Source organism: Capra hircus, chromosome 3 (assembly GCF_001704415.2).
Source record: "Capra hircus breed San Clemente chromosome 3, ASM170441v1, whole genome shotgun sequence".
Taxonomy (NCBI): Eukaryota; Metazoa; Chordata; class Mammalia; order Artiodactyla; family Bovidae; genus Capra; species Capra hircus.
The window spans coordinates 85,463,015-85,487,727 of record NC_030810.1 but is presented as its reverse complement, the minus strand read 5'-3'; the positions used below and the strand labels follow the sequence as shown (position 1 = coordinate 85,487,727).

The following is a 24,713-nucleotide window of genomic DNA, read 5'->3' as shown; positions in this document are numbered from 1 at the left end:
GGAAGTGGACAGAAATACCAAAATATCCTTGCCTGTTGGCCTCTTTGTTCTTCCTTGAGTTCCCAAGAAAGGACTTTTCTTTTTTTTTGTTTTAGAATAAGGGAGGAAGTGGTACTGGAAGCTGGAGGAGAATGGAATGGAGAAGGTTGAAATAGATATTCTAACAAAGGGAGAGAGAGTTGACATGGATGGGGTGGATGGAAAGAAAAACAAATTGGAAGAAAGAAAGGAAAGAAATTGAAATCCTGAAAAGGTTTTCAATGGCTTTGAGAGCCCATCTAAACCTCCTTTGAAAAAGTCAAATTCTGTGGCCTTGAGCAAGCCTCTTAAAGCCTCTTTCACCTGACACCCATCCCTGGGGTAGAAACAAAGCTTGGTGACACAGGGTTAAGCCCTTGTCACTTTGCCTGACCCTGTATCTCTGTCCTCAACTCTTCCCTTTGTGCATGGTATGTTTTGGGGTGCAAAAGTCCCAAACCCATACTCTTAAAATGTTTATTTCTACCAGTCACTAAGTATTTACTGAGTACTTTTGATGGGTGCTTTGGGTTGGGGTACAGTATGTAAAAGATATGTCTTCAAGGTTCCTATTCACATGCAGGATGGCTTTCGATAAATTGTATTTAATGATTGTGATGATCTAACATACAGGAAAATTAATAGGGCCTATGCAGAAGAGGAGTTTTGGTTATTAACATTATGATGTAGTTCAAGAAATAGAGCCCATAGAAACATTGACTTTTGGGGGAGACAGATATCTGCCATTTGGGGAACTTTTTGAAATTGTATTCAATTTTCATCATGAGCAGAGAAGCACAACTTTACTAGGACAAAGTATTCCTGTAATTTTGCACTAACTTCTTCTGATTTTAAGGAATTGAACTCTGGCTGGCTCAGGAAAGCCAGGTGGGGGTGGGGTGGGGGTAGGGGTCGCTGTGGGGATGCCTGGGGCATTAAGGGGAGGAGCCTTAGGGAGTGCAGAAGTGGAACCTCGCTGACCTGTCCCTTCTCCGTGTGTCTGCTGCTTTGTCACTTTGTCCGTTTCTCCCTCTGGTATCAGTGCCTAATTACACCTATAGACCCATGTCACAATTCTAGGAGAAAGAATCTGATTTGCTTGGCTTCTAACCACAGTCTAATTTGGGCAGAGGTTTTCTCGCCAAGCTGTATACAGATGATAATGATAATAATAATAACAACAACAACGTTTATTGAACATTTGCCCAGCACTGTGCTAACTGTGTTATGTGTATTACCTAATAACACTTTCATCAAGCCCGTTTGGTATAGGTCTTGTTGTCACAGATGAGGCACCTGCATTTTGGGTATGTTTGTGAACTTACTCAGAGCCATATAGTTCTGGGGTTCCATTTCAGGTCTGCCTGCCTTTGGAGCCCATTATATTAACATCCTGCCCCATCGGTACTTTGGCTGCACTTGTGCCAGACTTCTAGCTGTGGCCAGATCAGCCTTGTCACTTGCTTTTAGTACTGGTGGGCCAAGGGGTCTGGGGTTGTTTTGTTAGTGTAATCATATGTATTATCTACAAAAACTGTTTTTCTAAGTTGTTTTATTATGTGTTTGTTTCTGATTTATTTGTACTGGTGAAAACCATGGGGACAGTATCTAAAAGCTGTGAGCACTTTATTAACCTGTGCATCTGGAGAAGAATGCTGTGATTCTGTTTCAGCAAAGGAGCTACAGGGTCACCTCTGTGGACCATCTGTGTTTTGTGGAATTCTAACTTGAAAATCACTCTCCAGTAAATGAGTCTATTAGCATTCAAGCCTTGCTTTTCTGTTAGATACTGTTAATGCAGTGTGTGCATTTTGAGAAACATCGCATTGTCAATTAATTGATTTCTAGGAGCTGATTTGTATTTTGGTATTGTCTTAGCTTGGGCTGCCGTAACAGAACACCATACGCTGGGTGGTTTAAAGAATGGAAGTTTTTCTCTCATGGTTCTAGAGCTGGGGAATCTGTCATCAAGGTGCTTTGGTTTCTGGTGAGGGCTGTCATTTTGGCTTGCAGATGGCCACCCTTTCACTATCTGTTCACATGGCCTTTCCTTGGTGCATGCGTGTTGGGTGAGGGGGGAGATAGAGAGAAAGGAAGAGGCAGAGAAAAGTGAAGGGGAGGGAAGGAGGATGAGATTGAACATGTATGTGGGAGAAAAGTAAAGAGAACTCTGATGTCTCTTATAAGAACACTAACCCTGTCATGAGGGCCCAATCTCATGATCAGACCATAATTTCTCCCAAAGGCCCCGTCTCCAGATACCATGCATTGGAGGTTAATGCAGTTTCAAAATATGAATCTGGGGTGGGGCGGGGGCGGGTGGGAGGGAGAAATGGGGGAAGAACACAGTTCATTCTATAGCAATATTAATGTGCACATTTAAAACTTCATTTATACAGTACAAGAAGTTGCTTACTGAGGATGGACAGAAAATAGGAACCTTTGAGAGATTTGTATCTGGTTCCATGGCTGGAGCAACTGCACAGACTTTTATTTATCCTATGGAGGTAAATACTATAATGAAGTCTGTTGTATTAGTGGTGTTTGTATTTTTATCTATTGCTGCATAATAGGTTATCCCAAAATTAATAGTTTAAAACATATTTATCATCTCACAGTTTCTGTGGGTCAGTAATCTGGCCTCTGGTTCAGGATTTCTCACAACCTGCAGTCAGGGTGTCAGCCAAGGCTGCAGTCCCTGCAGGTATCAATGGGGGATGGACTTCCTCTTAAGTTTATTCATGTGTGTATTGCCAGGGCTCCATAGCTATTGGTTGAAGATATCTTTTCCTTATTGCATGGGCCTCTCCATAGGATGCGTGTGTATCCTCCTAACATTGTAGCTGTATTTTTTTCCAAAGCAGTTATTCAAGAGAACACCCAAGATGGAAATTGCACTCTTTGGTCACATCTGCTCTACTTTGTAGGTTGCACAGACTGCCCCTGATAGACTGTGGAAGGGGATACACATGGTATAAATACTAGGAGGCTGGGAGAGTTGGGCTTTATCTTGAAGGCTGGTTGCAATAGTGTTAATAAGAATTAGAACACCCAATTCTCTCTAAAGAGTTTCTATACCATAAATTTTATAATGGAACCTTAGAATTAGATTAGGTGATGGTAATCCTAACTGGACATCCTTCCATTAGAGCATAGATTAGCAAACCATGGATCTGTGAACTATTTTGTACAGCCTTTCTTTTTTGGTTTTTGCATTTTTACCTTTCAAAAGTGGTTTAAAAAACAAAACAACACAATACAAAACCAAAGAATTTGCAAAAGAGACCTGGTATTTTAGTCCTGCAGAAACTAAAATATTCACTTTATAGAAAAAGTTCACCAACTCCTCCTTTAGGGTAAAAATAATATTATAGATGTAGATATCTTTATTGATATGACAAAGGGTTTTTTAATAACTGAAAAGACCTAAGAAATACCTTTAATTTTCATCTTTATGGTATGTATGTTAATATAGCTTTCCTTTCAAGCATCTTAATATTATTGTTCATATTACTCCACACACCCCTCAAAAGATATCCTAATTAATATCTAAGCTTCCTCTTACATCCTCCACCTCAGTTAATAGCATCACCTTCCCTCTATCCTGCTGGCCACATCCTGAGTTCCATGCTAGAAACTCTTGAGTCATCCTTCCCCCACCCTCCATATCTAATTTGTCACAGTTTTGTTAAGATATCAATAGATTACCTTCTGTTTCCTCTGCCACTGCCCTAATTCAGATTCTTTTTACAATTAAAGCATCTTCTTGACTCTGAGCTTAGACCCTCAAGAGAGATACTGTGTAAGAGTTTCTTACACATCAACAAATTGGACAGTCATTTGAGTGACAGTATATGCTAGGTATTTGTTCTCTGTAAAATTACTTCTTTCAAATTCTATGATGATAGCATTGGTGTTAATAATAGTATTTGTTATATTCTTTCATAACCAGGTTCTGAAAACCAGGCTGGCTGTAGGCAAAACTGGACAATACTCTGGAATGTTTGATTGTGCCAAGAAGATTTTGAAATATGAAGGCATGGGAGCTTTCTACAAAGGTTATGTTCCCAATTTATTAGGCATCATACCTTATGCAGGTATAGATCTTGCTGTATATGAGGTGAGTTTGTAGCAATCTTTTGAATCCAACAATATAGTTAAGTAGTTCTCATTGTTAGAATTTGACTTTATATAGAGAAGTACATGTCTGTCAGGAAACAGTTTGTAAACGAAAGTAGATTCAAGGTGTATTCTTTAATCTTTCTGAGACCCCATATGCCTGTGATCTTTTGTGTTAGATTTCCCTGTTAATTATTTTTATTAATGAAGATAATAGACTCACATTCAGATATAGTTGTTTAATTCTCTAATACCATATACAAAAATAAAATAAAAATAGATTAAAGTGCTAAGGCTGGATACCATAAAACTCCTGGAGGAAAACATAGGCAGAACAACTCTTCAACATAAATCACAGAAATATTTTTTTGGACCCATCTCCTAGAGTAAAGGAAATAAAAACAAAAATAAACAAATGAAACCTAATTAAACTTAAAAAGCTTTTGCACAACCAAGGAAGCCATAAACAACATGAAAAGACTGCATGTAGGCTAGGATAGAATATTTGCAAACAGTGCTACCAGTGAGGGGTTAATTTCCGAAATTCACAAACAGCTTAATATCAAGAAACAACCCAATCACAAAATCAGCAAAAGGCCTAAACAAACGATTCTCCCAAGAAGACATATAGATGGCCAACAGGCACATGAAAATATGCTCAATATCACTAATTATCGGGAAAGTGCTGATCAAAGCTACAGTGAAGCATCATCTCACAGCAGTCAGTTGGCCATCATTAAAAAGTCTAAAAATAACAAATGCTGGATACAGTGTGGAAAAAAGGGAATCCTTGTACACTGTTGGTAGGAATGTTAGTTGGTACAACCATTATGGAAAACAGTATAAAAATTCCTTTAAAAAAACTAAAAATACAGCTACCATATGCTTCTGCAGTTCCATTCCTGGGTGTGTATCCAGGGAAAACTTTAATATGAAAAGATACATGCACCTCAGTGTTCATATCAGCACTATTTAGCCAAGACATGCAAGCTACCTAAGGTCCATCGACAGATGAATGGATAAAGAATATGTATTTATACACAGTGGAAACTCAGCCATAAAAAATGAAATAATGTCATTTGCAGCAAGATGGATGGACCTTGTTTTGTTTAGTTGCTAAGTAGTGTCTGATTGTTTGCGACCCAGTGGACTTTAGCCTGCCAGGCTCCTCTACCCATGGGATTTCCCAGGCAAGAACACTGGAATAGGTTGCCACTTCCTTCTCCAGGGGATCTTCCCAATCCAGGGATCAAACCTGTGCCTCCTGCATTGGCAGGTGAATTCTTTACCACTGAGCTACTGTATACCACAGGAAACTATATTCAATGTCTTGTAATAACCTATAATGGAAAAGAATCTGAAAAAAAGACTGTATAACTGAATCACTTTGCTGTATACCTGAAGCTAACACAACATTGTAAATTAGTTATACTTTAAAAAAATTATTACAGATGTAGTTGTTCAGCTTGGAAGATGATACTAGGGCTTTTAAAGAGAGAGATAATAAGCAAAAATGGCATATTTTCTTTGGTTTGTAAAAATTTCATTTTGATAAAGCCAGGAGACTGATGTGTGAGTAGCACAGATTTATTCTTTGTACTTGCCAGCCTGAAGAAACCTAGCAGGAAATAATCAAACACAAATCATTTATTTGGGATCAAAGAATTGCAATTCAGTGTACCCAGATTTGGGTAGCAATATCAACATTGCCTGCTGGGGAGTAAAAGGGGTTTTTAATGGCAAAGAAGGGAGATTTTCATTACAAAGAATTTTAGAGGGAGCTGAAGGCAGAATTTAGTTGGCTAAACATGATTGATGGCTAAGGCCATCACTGGAGGGAGATAAGAATTCGTTACTGTGACAAGTTGTCAGTGTTCTTGCAGAGTCCTTGGACTATCTGTGGTGTTGGCCAGTTCTTAAGTTCATGGTTCCACCTGGTGAGACGTACATAAGGTCTAACTCTTGAATGGCCTTTTGGCTTCATTTTAAAAGCCCTTGGCATAAATGACTCCATTTTATTTCACATATTGCCCTTTGGATCAAGATAATTCTCTAAAAGCATTGCCAAACAATTTAGAGGTTTACTTTGTCCCATATCTCTGGGATGGACCTGTGCCATAAGATCATGTTCCTTGTTGGGAGAATTTTTAATCTCCAATGCTTATTTCAGAGAGTCAGTGTCATAGGGTTAGACCACATTTGAGCAACAGGGAGATATTCAGGAAATGACTCTTGGGCAGATTTGGTGACTCATAAGGAAGTTGTAAGTCACTGCTAAGGGTTAATAACTGACCAGTTAGGAGCAGACAGTAATGAGTAGTTTTGCCACTATGTAAAGGGAGAAGAGTTGCAAGGTTGAGCTTGTTGTAGCAGGAAAGGCTTATGTCACAAGTTAGTAATATTTCATATGGGGTAAGACGGCTTGCAGAAAGGTATTGAGTGTGATGAGAATTGAGCAAGCCTCCTGTTGCATGGGGGAACATAGATGATAAGTGGAGAGACTGTAACCATTTCCTCAGTTATGTTGTAAGGGCTGCTGCTTCTGAAATAGCTGTTATGCATGGAGGCAGACCTCTGGCCACAGGTCCAACTGTTGAGTGTCATAGCCAAGGGATTGGTGTTGACTTCTGTGCCTTTGGGTAAGCAATCCTAATGCATTTCTCTGCTCTTGAACATGAGGTAGAAAAGGGGAAGCTGATAATTAGAATGTCCTAAAGCAGGAGACAATAGCTCCACTTCTTAGGTTCTGGAGCCATAAAGATGTCTTCTTCCTACTCTAAAGGATCTTGCCTTTGAGCTTTGAGCAATGAATAAAGAGGCTGGGCAACTAAAAGTGTTTGATCAGCTCAAGATGTTTTATTTATTTATTTTAGGCTGGTGGACTTTATTTTTTAAATTAATTAATCTATTTTGATTGAAGGCTAGTGACTTTACAATATTGTGGTGCATTTTGCCATACATTGACATGAATCAGCCATGGGTGTACATGTGTCCCCCATCCTGAACCCCCTACCACCTCCCTCCCCATCCCATCCCTCAGGGTCATCCCAGTGCAACAGCCCCAAGCACCCTGTTTCATGCATCAAACCTGGACTGGCAGTCTGTTTCACATATGATAATATACATGTTTCAATGCTATTCTTTCAAATCATCTCACCCTCGCCCTCTCCCACAGAGTCCAAAAGACTGTTCTTTACATCTGTGTCTCTTTTGCTGTCTCACGTATAGGGTAATTGTTACCATCTTTCTAAATTCCATATATATGTGTTAGTATACTGTATTGGTGTTTTTCTTTCTGACTTACTTCACTCTGTATAATAGTCTCCAGTTTCACCCACTTCATCAGAACTGATTCAAATGCATTCTTTTTAATGTCTGAGTAATATTCCATTGTGATATGTACCACAGCTTTCTTATCCATTTGTCTGCTGATGGACTTCTAGGTTGCTTCTGTGTCCTGGCTATTGTAAATAGTGCTGTGATGAACATTGGGGTACACGTGTCTCTTTCAGTTATGGTTTCCTGAGTGTGTATGCCCAGCAGTAGGATTGCTGGGTCATATGGCAGTTCTATTTCCAGTTTTTAAAGGAATTTCCACACTGTTCTCCATAGTGGCTGTAATAGTTTGCATTCTCACCAACAGTGTAAAAGGGTTCCTTTTTCTCCACACCTTCTCCAGCATTTATTGTTTGTAGACTTTTTGAGAGCAGCCATTCTGACTGGCATGAGATGGTACCTCATTGTGGTTTTGATTTGCATGTCTCTGATAATGAGTGATGTTGAGCGTCTTTTCATGTGCTTGTTAGCCATCTGTATGTCTTCTTTGGAGAAATGTCTGTTTAGTTCCTTGGCCCATTTTTTGATTGGGTCGTTTATCTTTCTCGAAGTGAGTGTAGGAGTTGCTTGTATATTTTTGAGATTAATTTGTTGTCAGTTGCTCGTTTGCTGTTATTTTCTCCATTCTGAAGGCTATCTTTTCACCTTGCTTATAGCTTCCTTCGTTGTGAAAAAGCTTTTAAGTTTAATTAGGTCCCATTTGTTTATTTTTGCTTTTACTGCCGTTACTCTGGGAGGTGGTCATAGAGGATCCTGCTGTGATTTATATCAGAGAGTGTTTTGCCTATGTTTTCCTCTAAGAGTTTTATAGTTTCTGGTCTTACATTTAGATCTTTAATCCATTTTGAGTTCATTTTTGTGTATGGTGTTAGAAAGTGTTCTAGTTTCATTCTTTTACAAGTGGTTGACCAGTTTTTCCAGCACCACTTGTTAAAGAGATTGTCTTTTGTCCATTGTATATTCTTGGCTCCTTTGTCAAAGATAAGATGTCCATAGGTGTGTGGAATTATCTCTGGGCTTTCTATTTTTTGTTCCATTGATCTATATTTCTGTCTTTGTGCCAGTACCATACTGTTTTGATGACTGTAGCTTTGTAGTAGAGCCTGAAGTCAGGCAGGTTGATTCCTCCAGTTCCATTCTTCTTTCTCAAGATTGCTTTGGCTATTTGAGGTTTTTTGTATTTCCATACAAATTGTGAAATTATTTGTTCTAGTTCTGTGAAAAATACCATTGATAGCTTGATAGGGATTGCATTGAATCTATAAATTTCTTTGGGTAGTATATTCATTTTCACTATATTGATTCTTCCAATCCATGAACATGGTTTATTTCTCCATCTATTAGTGTCCTCTTTGATTTCTTTCATCAGTGTTTTATAGTTTTCTATTATAGATCTTTTGTTTCTTTATGTAGATTTATTCCTGAGTGTTTTATTCTTTTCATTGCAATGGTGAATGGAATTGTTTCCTTAATTTCTCTTTCTGTTTTTTCACTGTTAGTGTATAGGAATACAAGAGATTTCTGTGTGTTACTTTTAAATCCTGCAACTTTACTATATTCATTTATTAGCTCTAGTAATTTTCTGGTGGAGTCTTTAGGGTTTTCTATGTGGAGTATCATGTCATCTGCAAACAGTGAGAGTTTTGCTTCTTTTCCAGTCTGGATTCCTTTTATTTCTTTTTCTGCTCTGATTGCTGTGGCCAAAACTTCCAAAACTATGTTGAATAGTAGTGGTGAGAGTGGGCACCCTTGTCTTGTTCCTGATTTTAGGGGAAATGCTTTCAATTTTTTACCATTGAGGATAATGTTTCCTGTGGGTTTATCCTATATGGCTTTTATTATGTTGAGGTATGTTCCTTCTATGCCTGCTTTCTGGAGGGTTTTTATCATAAATGGATGTTGAATTTTGTCAAAGGCCTTCTCTGCATCTATTGAGATACTCACATGGTTTTTATTTTCAGTTAGTTAATGTGGTGAACTACGTTGATTGATTTGTGGATATTAAAGAATCCTTGCATCCCTGGGATAAAGATCACTTGGTCATGATGTATGATCTTTTTAATATGTTGTTGGATTCTGTTTGCTAGAATTTTGTTAAGGATTTTTGCGTCTGTGTTCACCAGTGATATTGGCCTGTAGTTTTCTTATTTCGTGGCATCTTTGTCAGGTTTTGGTATTAGGGTGATGGTGGCCTCATAGAATGAGTTTGGGAGTTTACCTTCCTCTGCAATTTTCTGGAAGAGTTTGAATAGGATAGGTGTTAGCTTTTCTCTAAATTTTTGGTAGAATTCAGCTATGAAGCCATCTGGTCCTAGGCTTTGTTTGCTGGAAGATTTCTGATTAGTTTTGATTTCCATGCTTGTGATGGGTCTGTTAAGATTTTCTATTTCTTCCTGGTTCAGTTTTGGAAAGTTATACTTTTGTAAGAATTTGTCCATTTCCTCCAAGCTGTCCATTTTATTGACATATAGTTGCTGATAGTAGTCTCTTATGATCCTTTGTATTTCTGTGTTGTCTGTTGTGATTTCTGCGTTTTCATTTCTAATTTAGCTGATTTGATTCTTCTCCCTTTGTTTCTTGATGAGTCTGGCTACTGGTTTGTCTCTTTTATTTATCTTCTCAAAGAACCAGCTTTTAACTTTGTTGATTTTTGCTATGGTCTCCTTTGTTTCTTTTTCATTTATTTCTGCTCTAATTTTTATGATTTCTTTCCTTCTGTTAACCCTGGGGTTCTTCATTTCTTCCTTTATAGTTGCTTTAGTGTAGAGTTAGGCTATTTATTTGGTTTTTCTCTTGTTTCTTGAGATAAGCTTGTATTGCTATGAACCTTCCCCTTAGCACTGCTTTTACTAAATCTTATAGGTTTTGGGTTGTTGTGTTTTCATTTTCATTCATTTCTATGCATATTTTGATTCTGTGACTTGTTGGTCTTTCAGAAGTGTGTTGTTTAGCCTCCATATGTTGTGTTTTTAATAATTTTTTTCTTGTAGTTGACATCTAATCTTACAGCATTGTGATCAGAAAAGATGCTTGGAATTATTTCAGTTTTTTTGAATTTACCAAGGCTGGATTTATGGCCCAGGATGTGATCTACCCTGGAGAAGGTTCTGTGTGCACTTGAGAAAAATGTGAAATTCATTGTTTTGGGGTGAAATGGCCTATAGATATCAATTAGGTCTAACTGGTTCATTGTATCATTTAAAGTTTGTGTTTCCTTGTTAATTTTCTGTTTAGTTGATCTATCCATAGGTGTGAGTGGGTGTTAAAGTCTCCCACTATTATTGTGTTATTGTTAATTTCCCCTTTCATGCTTGTTAGCATTTGCCTTACATACTGCAGTGCTCCTATGTTGGGTGCCTATATATTTATAATTGTTGTATCTTTTTCTTGGATCGATCTTTCCTTATCTCCTGTCACAGCCTTTATTTCAAAGTTTATTTTATCTGAGTATTGCTAATCCTGCTTTCTTTTGGTCTCCATTTTCATGAAATATATTTTTCCAGCCTTTCACTTTCAGTCTGTATGTGTCCCTAGGTTTGAGGTGGGTCTCTTGTAGACAGCATATATCGGGGTCTTGTTTTTGTATCCATTCAGCCAGTCTTTTTCTTTTGGTTGGAGCATTCAACCTATTTACATTTAAGGTTATTATTGATAACTGTGATCCCATTGCCATTTACTTTGTTATTTTGGGTTCGATTTTATACACCTTTTCTGTGTTTTCTGTCTAGAGAAGATCCTTTACCATTTGTTGATGAGCTGGCTTAGTTGTGCTGAATTCTCTCAGCTCTTGCTTGTCTGTAAAGCTTTTGATTTCTCCTTCATATTTGAATGAGATCCTTGCTGGGTACAGTAATCTGGGTTGTAGGCTTTTCTCTTTCATCACTTTAAGTATGTCATGCCATTTCCTTCTGGCCTGAAGAATTTCTATTGAAAGATCAGCTGTTATCCTTATGGGAATCCCCTTGTGTGTTATTTGCTGTTTTTCCCTTGCTGCTTTTAATATTTGTTCTTTGTGTTTGATCTTTGTTAATTTGATTAATACATGTCTTGGGGTGTTTTGCCTAGAGTTTATCCTATTTGGGACTCTCTGGCTTTCTTGGACTTGGGTGGCTATTTCCTTCCCCATTTTAGGGAAGTTTTCAACTATTATCTCCTCAAGTATTTTCTCATGGCCTTTCTTTTTGTCTTCTTCTTCTGGGACTTCTATGATTCGCATGTTGAGGCATTTAACATTGTCCCAGAGGTCTCTGAGGTTGTCCTCATTTCTTTTAATTCTTTTTTCCTCTCTGCTTCATTTATTTCCACTATTCTATCTTCCACTTCACTTATCCTATCTTCTGCCTGTTATTCTACTGTTGGTTCCCTCCAGAGTGTTTTTGATCTCATTTATTGCATTATTCATTATTGATTGACTCATTTTTAAATTTCTTCTAGTTCCTTTTTAAACAGTTCTTGCATCTTCTCAGTTCTTGTCTCCAGACTATTTATCTGTAAATCCATTTTGTTTTCAAGATTTTCTATCATTTTTACTATCATTATTCTGATTTTTTTTACATTTAAACTCCCTATCTCCTCCTCTTTTGTTTGGTTTGGTGGGCATTTATCTGTTCTCTTACCTGCTGAATATTTCTCTGCCCTTTCATCTTGTTTAGATTGCTGTGTTTGGGTGGCCTTTCTGAATGCTGGAAGTTTGTGGTTCCTCTTTACTGTGGAGGTTCCTCCCTGTGGGTGGGGTTGGACGAGTGGCTTGTCAAGGTTTCTTGGTTAGGGAAGCTTGAGTCAGTGTTCTGGTGGGTGGAGCTGGATGGCTTTTCTCTAGAATGCAATGAAGTGTCCAGTAGTGAGCTTTGAGGTGTCTATGGGTTTGGTGTGACTTTTGGCCCCCTGTATTTTAATGCTTAGGGTTATGTTCCTGTGTTATTGCAGATTAGCTTGGTATGTCTTTCTCTGAAACTTGTTGGCTCTTGGGTGGAGCTTGGTTTCAGTGTAGGTATGGAGGCTTTTGGATGAGCTCTTGTCAATTAATATTCCCTGGAGTCAGGAGTTTTCTGGTGTTCTAAAGCTTTGGATTTAAGCCTCCAGCCTCTGGTTTTCAATCTTATTCTTACAGTAGCCTCAAGACTTCTCTATCCGTAATGCACTGATGATGAAACATCTAGGTTAATTGAGAAAAGATTCTCCACAGTGAGGTACACCCAGAAAGGTTCACAGAGTTACATGGAGAAGAGAAGAGGAAGGAGGGAGATAGAGGTGATCTGAAGGAGAAGAGGGGGAATCAAAAGGGGAGACAGCAAGCTAGTCATTAATCAATTCCCTATGTGCACTCAGAGAGGTTCACAGAGTTACACAGAGAAGAGAAGAAGGAGGAAGGAGATAGAGGTGGCCAGGAGGAGAAGAGAGGGATCAAAAGGAGAGAGACAGATCTAGCCCATCATCAGTTTTCTAAGTGTTCTCCACAGCCCAGAATACCCAAAGAGATTCATAGAGTTGGGTAGAGAAGAGAAGGGGGAGGGAGGAGGTAGAGATGACCTGGGGGAGAAAACAGTGAGTCAAAAGAGGGAGAGGGCAATTAAGCCAGTAATCACACTCCTAAGTAAAAATGGGTACTGAAGACTGGATTCTTAAAGGTACAAAATTGATAACCAATACCAAAAAGCAATGATTAAAAATCTAGAGTAGAGGTTAGACTCTCAAAACTACAATATTAAAAAAACAAAGCAAAAATCACAAAAATTATTAAAAATGAAATTTGCTTTAAAGTAGGGTCTTTTTTTTGCAAGGTAATAGTAGGTTATAAAAGTAAAATTAAAGCAGTAATAATGATCTTAAAAATTAAAAAAAAATTTTTTTAATGATAATAATAAAATATATCTAGGAATTTCTCTGGAGCTGTTGAGGGCAGTGTGGGGTCAGTTCAGTTTCAGATAGTTCCTTGTTCCAAGTTATACTTCTCCAGGTCTATAGGCCCTTTCCAATGTAGTCGGTGCTAACTACAGAGTTTTAATCTGTTGCACCTGTCACTTCCAAAGTGGTTCCCTCTTCTTTGTTTATTTTGGCTTCCTCCATTTGCAAGTCTCTACAGTGTCTGATTTCCACCCTGACACAAGGTGGCGAAGGTGGTCACTTATTTAGGCTCACTTGTTCAGTCGTGCTGTTGGGAGGGAGAAATACTGCAAACAAATACCACTGGCATGTGTGAGGAGTGCTCTCAGTGTCTGGGTCATACTGGCTTGGCCCCTGCTCATGGTATGTGTGCTTTCCCAGTCTGTACTGCTCAGGCTTCAGGTTGCTCTGCAGGGGAACTGTCTAAAGCAGGCCCTGGGTTGCGTGCACTTCCCAGGTCTAAGCTGCTCAGGTTCAGGTTCTTGGGTACTCCACAAAGGCACAGACTTGTTTGGGCCTGAGTTTTGCCCTTCCCAGGTGCAACCAGCTCAGGCGACCAGGTGCTTGGTGAGCACACTCTCCCCAGGTGGGAGGTGCATCTTATCACCTCCCTGGTCCCAGCCGTTTGGTTTCTTGGGTGTGCAGTGGGGGCATCATCTCAGGTGTGCTGTGTGTCTCCTCTGGGGAGCTGATCTCTGCTGTGGCCCTCCTGGCAGATATCAATCATCCAGGATCCCAGGAAGACTTGGTTAGCAACTGGGAGCCTGATCGCAGTTTGGTAGAGGATGCTGTCCCTGGGGCTGAGATTGCCCCTCGCCTTCTGGCTCTGGGTGTCACCTGCCTGCCTCTCTGCCTCGAGTGTGGGATGGGCTGGTCCGCACCTGGCTAGCTGTCCTCTGATATCCGCTTAGTTCTTTGTTCTGTGAGCTGGCCCGGCAGTGCCTTAGGTTATAGCTTTTCATGGGAAAATTCTCTCTCTCTCTCTCTTTTCTCTCTCTCTCTGGCTATCCCACAGTTTGGGTTGCTATCTCACATTAGCTCCCTCAGATTGTCCTCAGGGCATTCAGCCCAGTCCTTGCCCTAAGCAATGCAGCCCGTGCCTCCCTGTTCAGACCTCATTTACTGCTGGTGAATGCGAGCGTCTGAGCTACTTCTGTGCTGGGAGTTGTGGTTAGGCATATAACCTGTGGCTTTTTTTTTTTCTTCCCATTTATGCTGCCCTCTGAGATTCCAAAATTCCCCACAGACCTGCCAGTGAGAGGGTTTCCTGGTGTTTGGAAACTTCTCCTCCTTCACAACTCCCTCCCTAGGTCAGGTCTCTATCCCTAACTCTTTTGTCTCTCTTTTTATCTTGTATGGACTTCCCTGGTGGCTCAGATGGTAAAGCATCTGTCTACAATGCGGGAGACCTGGATTTGATCCCTGGGTTGGGAAGATTCCTTGGAGAAGGAAATGGCAACCCACTCCAGTACTCTTGCCTAGAGAATCCCATGGACGGAGGAGCCTTGTGTCCATGGGGTCACAAAGAGTCGGACACGAATGAGCGATGTCACTTTCACTTTTTCTTTTATATTTTGACATACCTCATTTCGAAGAGAATGGGCTGCCTTTCTGGATGTCTGGTGTCCTCCGCCAGCATTCAGAAGTTTTTTTGTGGAATTTGCTCAGTGTTGAAATGATCTTTTGATGAATTTGTGGAGGAGAAAGTGGTCTCCCTATCCTATTCCTCTGCCATCTTAGGACCGCCCCCTCCAGATGTTTTAAAGTTGTCTTTTGGTCTGTGGCTGTGGGAAATTTAAGACACTTTGAATCCTAGCAGGGTCTAAAAGGAGTCCTTAATCTGAGATCAGGCATCCTAGGTATTTGACCTGTGTTTGAACAAGTTGTAATTTCTCTTTGGAGACCTTCATGACCTTCAGTTGCTAACAGCTTGAGGAGATGATGCTGACTTGCTCACTTGCTTCCTTGGAAGAGAAGATGAGAAGGTCATCAATATATTGCAAAGGGTGGGCACTTATGGAAAAATGACAGATGCTAAATCTGCTTTTAGTATCTGTAAAAAGTAGGGCTTTCAGTCTAGACTTCTGACATGTCCAAGTGTATTGTCCTTCCCACATGAAAGCACATAACATTTGACTTTCACAATCCACAGAGATGCTGAAAAAGGTGCTACAGAGATCAATTATGGTGAAAAACTACTCTCTGTAGGAATTGCCATTAAAAGAGCATGAAAATCAAGGGCAACTGGATAGCAATTAATGACAGTGTTATGAATAGCTCTCAAATCTTGGGCAAATCTCCATTCTTCTTTGTGGGATTTTTAAATAGGGAGAATGGGTATATTTCAGAGACTAGTGCAGGGAACTATGAGGTCTTATGTCTTATATTCATGTACGATTGGTTAAATTCTTGCTAAGGCCTCAGGACTTAAAGGACATTGTTTGATGTTAGGAACAGGCTTACCATGGTCTATTTGAATTTGAACTGGGGGACTCAGATGAATCTGCCCAGTGTGGGTTGTGGATTTTGCCAAGTCTCTCAGGGACTTTTTTGAGTTTCAAGTTTTTGTTACCTTCTGAGCTTGTCTTAAGGGCAAAAACTGCTGACAAGGTTGAGGAACTTGGAATGCCACCCATTGTTGAGGGGTTGAATTAATTTCAAAGATAATTTCCCCTTTTGAGAAAAAGGGATACAAATATCTCTTCAAGTCCCCGATTTCAGTTCGTTTGGGTGTATACCTACCAGTAGAATTGCTGGGTCATGGAGTAATTCCATGTTAAGCTTTTTGTCAGTTCAGTCACTCAGTCTTGTCTGACTTTTTGGGACCCCATGAACTGCAGCACACCAGGCTTCCCTGTCCATCAGCAACTCCTGGAGCTTGCCCAAACTCATTTCCATGGAGTCAGTGATGCCATCCAACAATCTCATCCTTTGTTATCCCCTTCTCCTGCCTTCAGTCTTTCCCAGAATAAGGGTCTTTTCCAGTGAGTCAGTTATTCGCATCAGGTGGTGAAAGTATTGGAGTTTCAGCTTCAGCATCAGTCCTTCCAATGAATATTTAGGACTGATTTCCTTAAATTGACTGGTTGGATCTCCTTGCACTCCAAGGGACTCTCAAGAGTTCAAAAGACCACAGTTCAAAAGCACCAATTCTTTCACACTCAGCTTTCTTAGTGGTCCAACTCTCACATCCATATATGACTACTTGAAAAACCATAGCTTTGACTAAATGGACCTTTGTCAGCTAAATAATATCTCTTCTTTTCAATATGCTGTCTAGATTGGTCAAAGCTTTTCTTCCAAGGAGCAGGCATCTTTTAATTTCATGGCTACAGTCACCATCTTCAGTAATTTTGGAGCCCAAGAAAATAAAGTCTGTCACTGTTTCCATTGTTTCCCCATCTATTTGCCATGAAGTGATGGGACCAGATACCATGATCTTAGTTTTTAGAATGTTGAGTTTTAAGCCAGCTTTTTCACTCTCCTCTTTCACCTTCATTGAGAGGCTCTTTAGTTCCTCTTTGCTTTCAGCCATAAGGGTGGTATCATCTGCATATCTGAGGTTATTGCTATTCTTCCTGGCAGTCTTGATTCCAGCTTGTGCTTCATCCAACCCAGCAGTTCACATTGATGCACTCTGCATATAAGTTAAATAAGCAGGTTGACAATATACAGCCTTGATGTACTCCTTTCCCAATTTGGAACCAGTCCATTGTTCCATGTCCAGTTCTAACTGTTGCTTCTTGACCTGCATATAGATTTCTCAGGAAGCAGTTAAAGTAGTCTGATATTCCCGTCTCTTGAAGAATTTTCCACAATTTGTTGTGATTCACACAGTCAAAGGCATTACTGTAGTCAATGAAGCAGAAATAGATGTTTTTCTGGAATTATCTTGCTTTTTTGATGATCCAATGGATGTTGGCAATTTGATCTCTGGTTCCTCTGCCTTCTCTAAATCCAGCTTGTACATTGGGATTTTCTTGGTTCATGTACTGTTGAAGCCTAGCTTGGAGAATTTTGATCATTACTTTGCTAGCACGTGAGATGAGTGCAACTGTGCAGTAGTTTGAACATTCTTTGGCATTGCCATTCTTTGGTATTGGAATGAAAACTGACCTTTTCCAGTCCTGTGGCCACTGCACCCTTTTTCATTCCCATTAACAGTATACTTTTCTACATCCTCACTAATGATTGTTAGTTTCTGGTTTTTTGATAGTATCCATCCCAACAGTTGTGAAACAATATCTCATTGTGCTTTTGACCTGCATTTCTCTGATGATGAGTGATGTTGAGGATCTTTTAATGTGCTTGTTGTCCATCTATTTATTTTTTTGGAGAAATGTCTATTCAAGTCTTTTGCCCAGTTTTTAATTAGGTTTTTAAAATTGTTGTTGTTTAGTTTTAGAAGTTCTTTATATATTTTGGATATTAACTACTTATCAGATATATGGTTTGCAAATATATTCTCCTATTCCGTAGGTTGCCTTTTTCTCTCTCTCATTCCCTTTGCTGTGCAGAAGTTTTTAAGTTGATGAAATCCATTTGTCTATTTTTGCTTTTGTTGCCTGTACTTTTAGTATCATATCCAAGAAATTGTTGCCAAATCCAATGTCCTAAAGCTTTTATTACCCTGAGTTTTCTCCTAGGAATTGTATACTATTATGTCTTATATTTAGACCTTTAATTTATTTTGAGTTAGTTTTTTGTGTATGTTGTAAGATAAGGGTCCAACTTTATTTTTCTGCTTGTGGATATCCAGTTTTCCCATTTGAGAAGAGACTGTCTTGCCCAATGTGGAGAAGTTATTTCTGGGCTCTCTATTTTGTTCAATTGATCTATGTATCCATCTTTATGCCAGCATGGCACTATTTTGATTACTGTTGCTTTGTAGTATATATTGAAATCAGGAAGTGTGAGGCCTCCAACTTTGTTCTTTTTCAAGGTTATTTTGGCTAGCTGGGGACCCTTGAGATTCCATTTGGGTTTTAGAATTTTTCTTTTTTATTTCTTCAAATAGTATGATTGAAATTTGAATAGTGATTGCATTGAATATGTAGATTGCTTTGGGTAGTGTGCTAGTTTGTTTGGACTGCCATAACAAAATACTAGATACCAAGAATTCTGAGGTGTTCCAGTGGTTGGGACTCTGCGCTCTCACTGCCCAGGGCCCCAGGTTCAATCCCTGATTGGGGAACTAAGATCTCACAAGCTGTATGGGATGGCAAAAAAAAAAAAAAAAAAAAAAAAAAAACACAGAAAAAACAAAAAAACAAAACAAAAAACCCCCAGAGACTGGGTGGGTTTAAACAACAGAAATTACTTTTTCACAGTTCTGGAGGCTAGAAATCTAAGATCAAGGTTCTGGCTGATTTGGTTTGTGGGGAGGCTGTCTAACTGGCTTGCGGACTGCTGTCTTCTTGCCATGTTCCCAGAGGGAGAGAGAGTGAGTGAGTGAATTCTCTGGTGTTTTCTTTTTATAAAGATACTAGTCCTATTGAATCAGGACCCTGTTATGACCCTGATGTTGCCAGAGAATCTTCATAAGGTGATAAAATTTTGAGGGGTACAGAGCTAATGAAGGAGAGACAGACAGAAAGAAATAAAAATAAATAAGTAAAAAAGTTTAAAAATATAGTGTGACCTGAGAGATAGGGAATGATAATGGCCCTTAGCATGAGAAGAAAATGGATTATGGAATAAACAGAAAAGACTGCAAGATCATATATATTTTATAGAACTTTAATTGTTCCAAGAGTATGTTTTCCTCTCTGTTTTCCTCCTGTTCTAGTCTTCACAGTGTAAACAGTTGATTAGTTTCTAGTCAATCACTTCTTTTATTTCTGCAGTTCAGACATGGCTATCTTTATACCCTACTCTATTTATTGTCATATATTATAGTACTAAGTGAATATTAAATAAACGCTTAAATGTAATTTTTGCTCCCAAATATATAAAGCTATTTGTGTTATATAATTGTGAGGTCCAAGTATGCAATTAAATTTTTCATTAAAATATTTAAAGTAGTGCATGATTTCTCCCATATATTAGCATGTATTTTAATACTTAAGATATTTTTATTTAAAAAGTAAATTAGCATATATATTTTATATAGTTTCTCTCAATTATGGCCTGCTCATGGAAGTACAGGGAGCCAGGATAACAGGGAAAAAGTGTGGCCTGGGGATCAGTACACTTGATTCTACACCCTTGTTTAAAAAACACTCCACTGAGTCACATTTCTAAAATCAAAAGAATAGCTCCACCTTTTGTAGAGCTTTTGTAGAAGAACTGAATGAAATAACATATGTATAAAGTAAAAAATCAGATGTACTTCATAGTATTATGTTATTTTCATTGATACTGTAGGAAATATTGTTTAGATCCTACACTGGTATGCGATTGATCCTCACATTTACTCAGAAGGAAGGGAGCACCCAGTGCAAGTTGTTGGTATTTTGAATCCCTGGTGGCTTCCTTGCTTCTCTACAGAGCTGCTGCCTCTGCAGTGGCTGCTGCTCCTGGGAACAGGTTGCCCAGCGTTGCAGAAGTGTAGCCTGCTGATTCTACCAGGATGAGAGCTGCTGTGGGAATGTCCCTGTTGAGTGCAAGCAGTTGTAAGTAGCTGTTTATTATTTTTCTTTTCTGTTTCTCTGGCAGCTCCTAAAGTCTCATTGGCTAGATAATTTTGCCAAAGACTCTGTGAACCCTGGAGTCATGGTGTTGCTGGGTTGTGGTGCCTTATCCAGTACCTGTGGTCAGCTGGCCAGCTACCCCTTGGCTTTGGTGAGAACACGCATGCAGGCTCAAGGTGAGTTTTGAATGAAAGCAGGACACTTTTTTAAAAGTATAGCATCAATAACGTGCTTCTGGAACTCTCAAGTTCCACTAAGACAGCAGAGTGTGGTTTTAAGATAATATTTCTTAACCATTTTTTTATGTTATTGCCTCCCTAGGGAAGCTTTTTAGAAATTCTTTTCTAAATCAGTTCTTCTTCATGAAATCTTAATGGCACAGATACACTATGCATATACTGAATGTGTATCTGTGGTTTCTGCACAGATAGAGTAAGATTTTCATGCTTATGTTGAGAATGCATGTTTTAAGAGTACAGTTGGCTGTCCCCATTCGTGGGCTCTGCATCTGAGGATTCAACCTACCGTGGATTGAAAATACTCAGGGGAAAAACTCCCAAACTCCAGAAAGTTCCAAAAAGTAGAATGGGAATGTGCCATGCAGTCCGCTCTTTACATTGTATTTACAGATCATCTGCATTGGAAATTAATTAATGATTGACTGCTTGGTTGGGGGATGTGTGGTTGGTGCTTGGAAGAGAGGTTGCAGATAGAGGTGCGGATGTTTAGGGCGTACTGTTTAAAGAAATGATAGTGGATGAGATAGGCTAGGGATGAAACGAAAAGAGAGGCACGGAATTCATGCTATTTAATATAGCAATGCAATGCATTCATGCATGTGTGCTTGGTCGTATCTGATTCTTTGTGACACCATGGATGGACGCCAGACTCTTCTGTCCATGGGATTCTCTAGGCAAGAATACTGGAGTGAGTTGCCATTTCCTTCTCCAGGGGGATTCTTCCCAACCCAGGATCAAACCTGCATCTCTTGCATCTCCTGGATTAGCAGGCGAATTCTAGTCAGCAAATTGTGAACAAAGAGAACAATTAGTGAGATGACAGGAGATCCAGGAGGCATGGTATAATCAAAGCCAAGGAGACAGTGTCACAGTGGGGAGGAATCACAGTTCAAAAGTGTTAGGTCCTATAATAATAAAAACTCTCCATTTACTGAGAATTTGACAAATGCCAGCTGATTTACATAGTTGTTACTGATTCTTACAACACTGTACAGTTTTCATTCCATTTACAGAGGAGAAAGACCATCAGCTGTCAGCTCTCCTACTTGCTGGCTAAGTGTGTTGAGACAAGTTTCTCTATCTTTCTAAGATTCCTTACTTACTAAATGGATATAATAACTCTTACCTTGGAGGATTGGTATATCAAGTAATTAACCCAACATCTAACACAAAGTGATAGTACCATTGTTATTCTTACCAGAGCACTCACTCTTAGGTGCTATCCAGGGAGAATTATATAAAGGGACACTTTTTGAGGACCCTTGGAATAAATTTTATCTGTTTATTGTATTCTAGAGTATCATTCTGAATCATAATTGCATATAGTCATAATAAAATGTGTGAATATTAAATTAGCCTGATTTCTTTTCTTTTTTTTTAAATTTTCTAGCCATGATAGAAAGAAGCCCACAGCTGAACATGGTTGGGCTCTTTCGACGAATAATTTCTAAAGAAGGACTACCAGGACTTTACAGAGGCATCACCCCAAACTTTATGAAGGTGCTCCCTGCTGTAGGCATCAGTTATGTGGTTTATGAAAATATGAAACAAACTCTAGGAATAACTCAGAAATGACATGTTGAATTTTTTGCTTTAGCATGATTACTGAAACTTTCAACTGTCTCCAGAGTGACATTTTCTCCTAGAATTGAAGCAAATCTATGGCAAAAAGAAGCTTTATTTATTTATTTTTTTTACAAAAAGGAAGAGCATATTAATAATTTCAGACATTTGGACTCAATTTTATATATTCAGAAATATATAAAAAAATCATAGTTTTGATAAGCTCATACAGTCCTGAGAAGGCCACAAAATTATAGTTTATCTTTTCTTATTAGTTCTTTCTACAATCTCTGCCCAGAATCCTAAATCTGAAGAAATGTACTTGCTTGAACTAAATTTGTGTGCTAGAATTTTAAATCTTTCATCTTTATTTTGGTTGGTTCAAGTTTATACCAGTTCCTTTATACTTAAATATCATTTTCTTAAAAACAAAATGATCAGAAAACTTGGAAACTTAAATTGTTCATATATTTTGAATTTCTTAAAATTTCCTTGTAGGATCATTAATGGAGAATCATTGCATGAAAACATACCTTACAGCAGCCAAATAGGTATAGAATTTATATTCTTTCTTTAAGCAGAATAAGAATGAACGTTAAATGGCAGAATTTCAAGGCATGTGAATACCCTAGTCCACTCATATAATTTTTGTGTAAAGAGGAGTGACAAAATAATATTTATTTCAGTGACCACTTCTCCATTTTGCTTGTACTATTGTTTGGTTTTCAGGACAACACACTGATTATTAGCATATCACTGGTAAATTGCCCACACAAGGCAACTTATTTGAGAGATTGTTTATTATCATTGTTTTGAAAAGCATCAGGAAACAAAACTCCTTTACTTATATCAGTCTCTAAAGATCACCTCTCTTCTGTTTGTCCTTTGTCTCCTACTTGAATCAAACTCCTGTTTTCACCAAGAAGGCTTCTGGAGGCCATTCCTGGTTATCTGAAATTTCTTAATTACATGAAATAGGTTGATCATGGGTGAATGGCATTCTCTTTACCCTCTCACCATTTATTTGACCCTGCAATTCTCAACTTGGGCAGTGCAAACCTAGCAGAATAGTATGTATTAAAAATAGTATATATTAATTCTGCATATTTGGGACCTATAATGAAATGAAAGGCCCAGTGTATAAACAAGTACATTCATATTTTCTCTCGCCCCCAGTTTTAGGAACATGTTTTGATTTAGAAAACTTAAAATGGAGCGAGAGCATGATTTTATTTTACTGAAGCCATTTTTATAATCAACTGTCTTTTCTGATTTGTGTGATTAGGCCTTAGACAACTATTTAGTAGTTGAAATTATTCTTATCACTTTTCAGTGTAATTCTTAAACTCAAGTTTGATTTCTAGCAATTTCTGTCATAAATTGTCAACATTTTAATGAAAATCTGGTGACATAGTAGGCATTTACTTTATTTGAACCTACCTCTCATGTTTTCTAAACCAAAGAGAAATGTTGAACTTGTGTTTGTGAAACATATCCTAACATATAGTTTTCATTATATTTGTTATGCCTGATAAATATCTCAATGTTTTTATAATACGTATAATAAGTGTGAAACTCTGTCTTCAGGGTGTTTGTACTTTTGAGTAATGCATAAATGATAATATTAAGGTACTATATTAGCTCTTTTTTTCACTCATAAAATTATAGGATGAGTAAAATTTCAGGCTACTGAAAAAATTCATTGTTCATTATGAATTTAAATTGTTTTCTATTTAACATTTGTAAGGTATGAATGTGATTTATCTGTGTATCTTGTATCTTTTGAAAAAAATCTTGTATTTTTTGAAAAGAGCCCAGAGTCAAGAATAGTTTATTTCTGGCATTACTGCATATTTGCTTTACATTTATAATTAAAAATACATATATGTTTGTTTTTGAAATGTCTTGTTTCCTCATTAAAAAAAATAGTGTAACTGAGACCAAAAAAATGGCTGTTATATAGTTTATATCACTGGCAGCAGTTTGAATAATGTTTATAGTATTATTGGGTAAGACTTATTATAGTCTTTCCAAATATTTTGCCCTTTTCTGAACAGCTGCAACAATTGTTAAATCTGTGATACATTTTGGTATAAGATGATGTTTTTTGTGATGTCCAAATTCCGCATTTACCCATAAGGGTGATACCCTTGGGGGTCACAGGATTCCCTGGTGGCTCAGATGGTAAAAGAATTTGCCTGCAATGCAGGAGACCTGGGTTTGATTGCTAGGTTGGAAAGCTCCCTAGAAAAGGGAATGGCTACCCACTCCAGTGTTCTTGCCTGGAGAATTCCATGGACAGAGGAGCCTGGCAGGCTGCAGTCCATGGGGTCACAAAGAGTCTGGTATGACTAAACAGCTAATACATACCTGCCTGGGGATCACAATGCCAAGGAGAATCTGAAGTCACAGTCTTCTTGGTGCACTTGGTGGAGTATCAGTTTGTCTTGAAGTTGTGGGAAACAAAACTAGGTATGTTTGTGTGTGTGTTAGTCGCTCGGTTGTGTCCAACTCTTTGCAACCCCATGGAATGTACCCAACCAGGCTCCTCTGTCCATGGAGTTCTCCAGGCAAGAATACTGGAGTGGGTAGCCATCCCCTTCTCCAGGGGATCTTCCCGACCCAGGGATCGAACCCAGGTCCCCTGCATTGCAGGTAGCTTCTTTACTGTCTGAACCATCAGGGAAGCCCCCAAGTAAGTTTACTGGTAAGTAATTAAGCAAATTTTGCTTAAAAAGATAAAATATAAGACTGCAAAGAAATTCTGTGTTCCAACCTGAATGCTCCCCAGCCTCCTGGAAAAACCCCTTAGCCATCTTTGACTCTCAGGGACCCTTTCTTAGAAAAATGCCACCAGTTTTTTTCTTACCTGTTTGTCTTGTATCCCCATCCAGAGGGTAAGTTTCATTGGAACAGACATTGT

At 38.6% G+C, this 24,713-nt stretch overlaps 1 protein-coding gene across 1 annotated transcript in view; it reads left to right on the top strand.

Moving 5' to 3' along the window:
- SLC25A24 (solute carrier family 25 member 24) overlaps window positions 1-23,691 on the top strand; it is a 58,883-nt gene extending 35,192 nt beyond the window's left edge. The window contains exons 7-10 of the mRNA XM_018045838.1: window positions 2,418-2,525; window positions 3,971-4,138; window positions 20,014-20,164; window positions 21,618-23,691. Of these exons, the coding sequence (XP_017901327.1) occupies window positions 2,418-2,525; window positions 3,971-4,138; window positions 20,014-20,164; window positions 21,618-21,802 (612 nt within the window). The 3' untranslated portion in view covers window positions 21,803-23,691. The remainder of the gene's footprint in view (window positions 1-2,417; window positions 2,526-3,970; window positions 4,139-20,013; window positions 20,165-21,617) is intronic.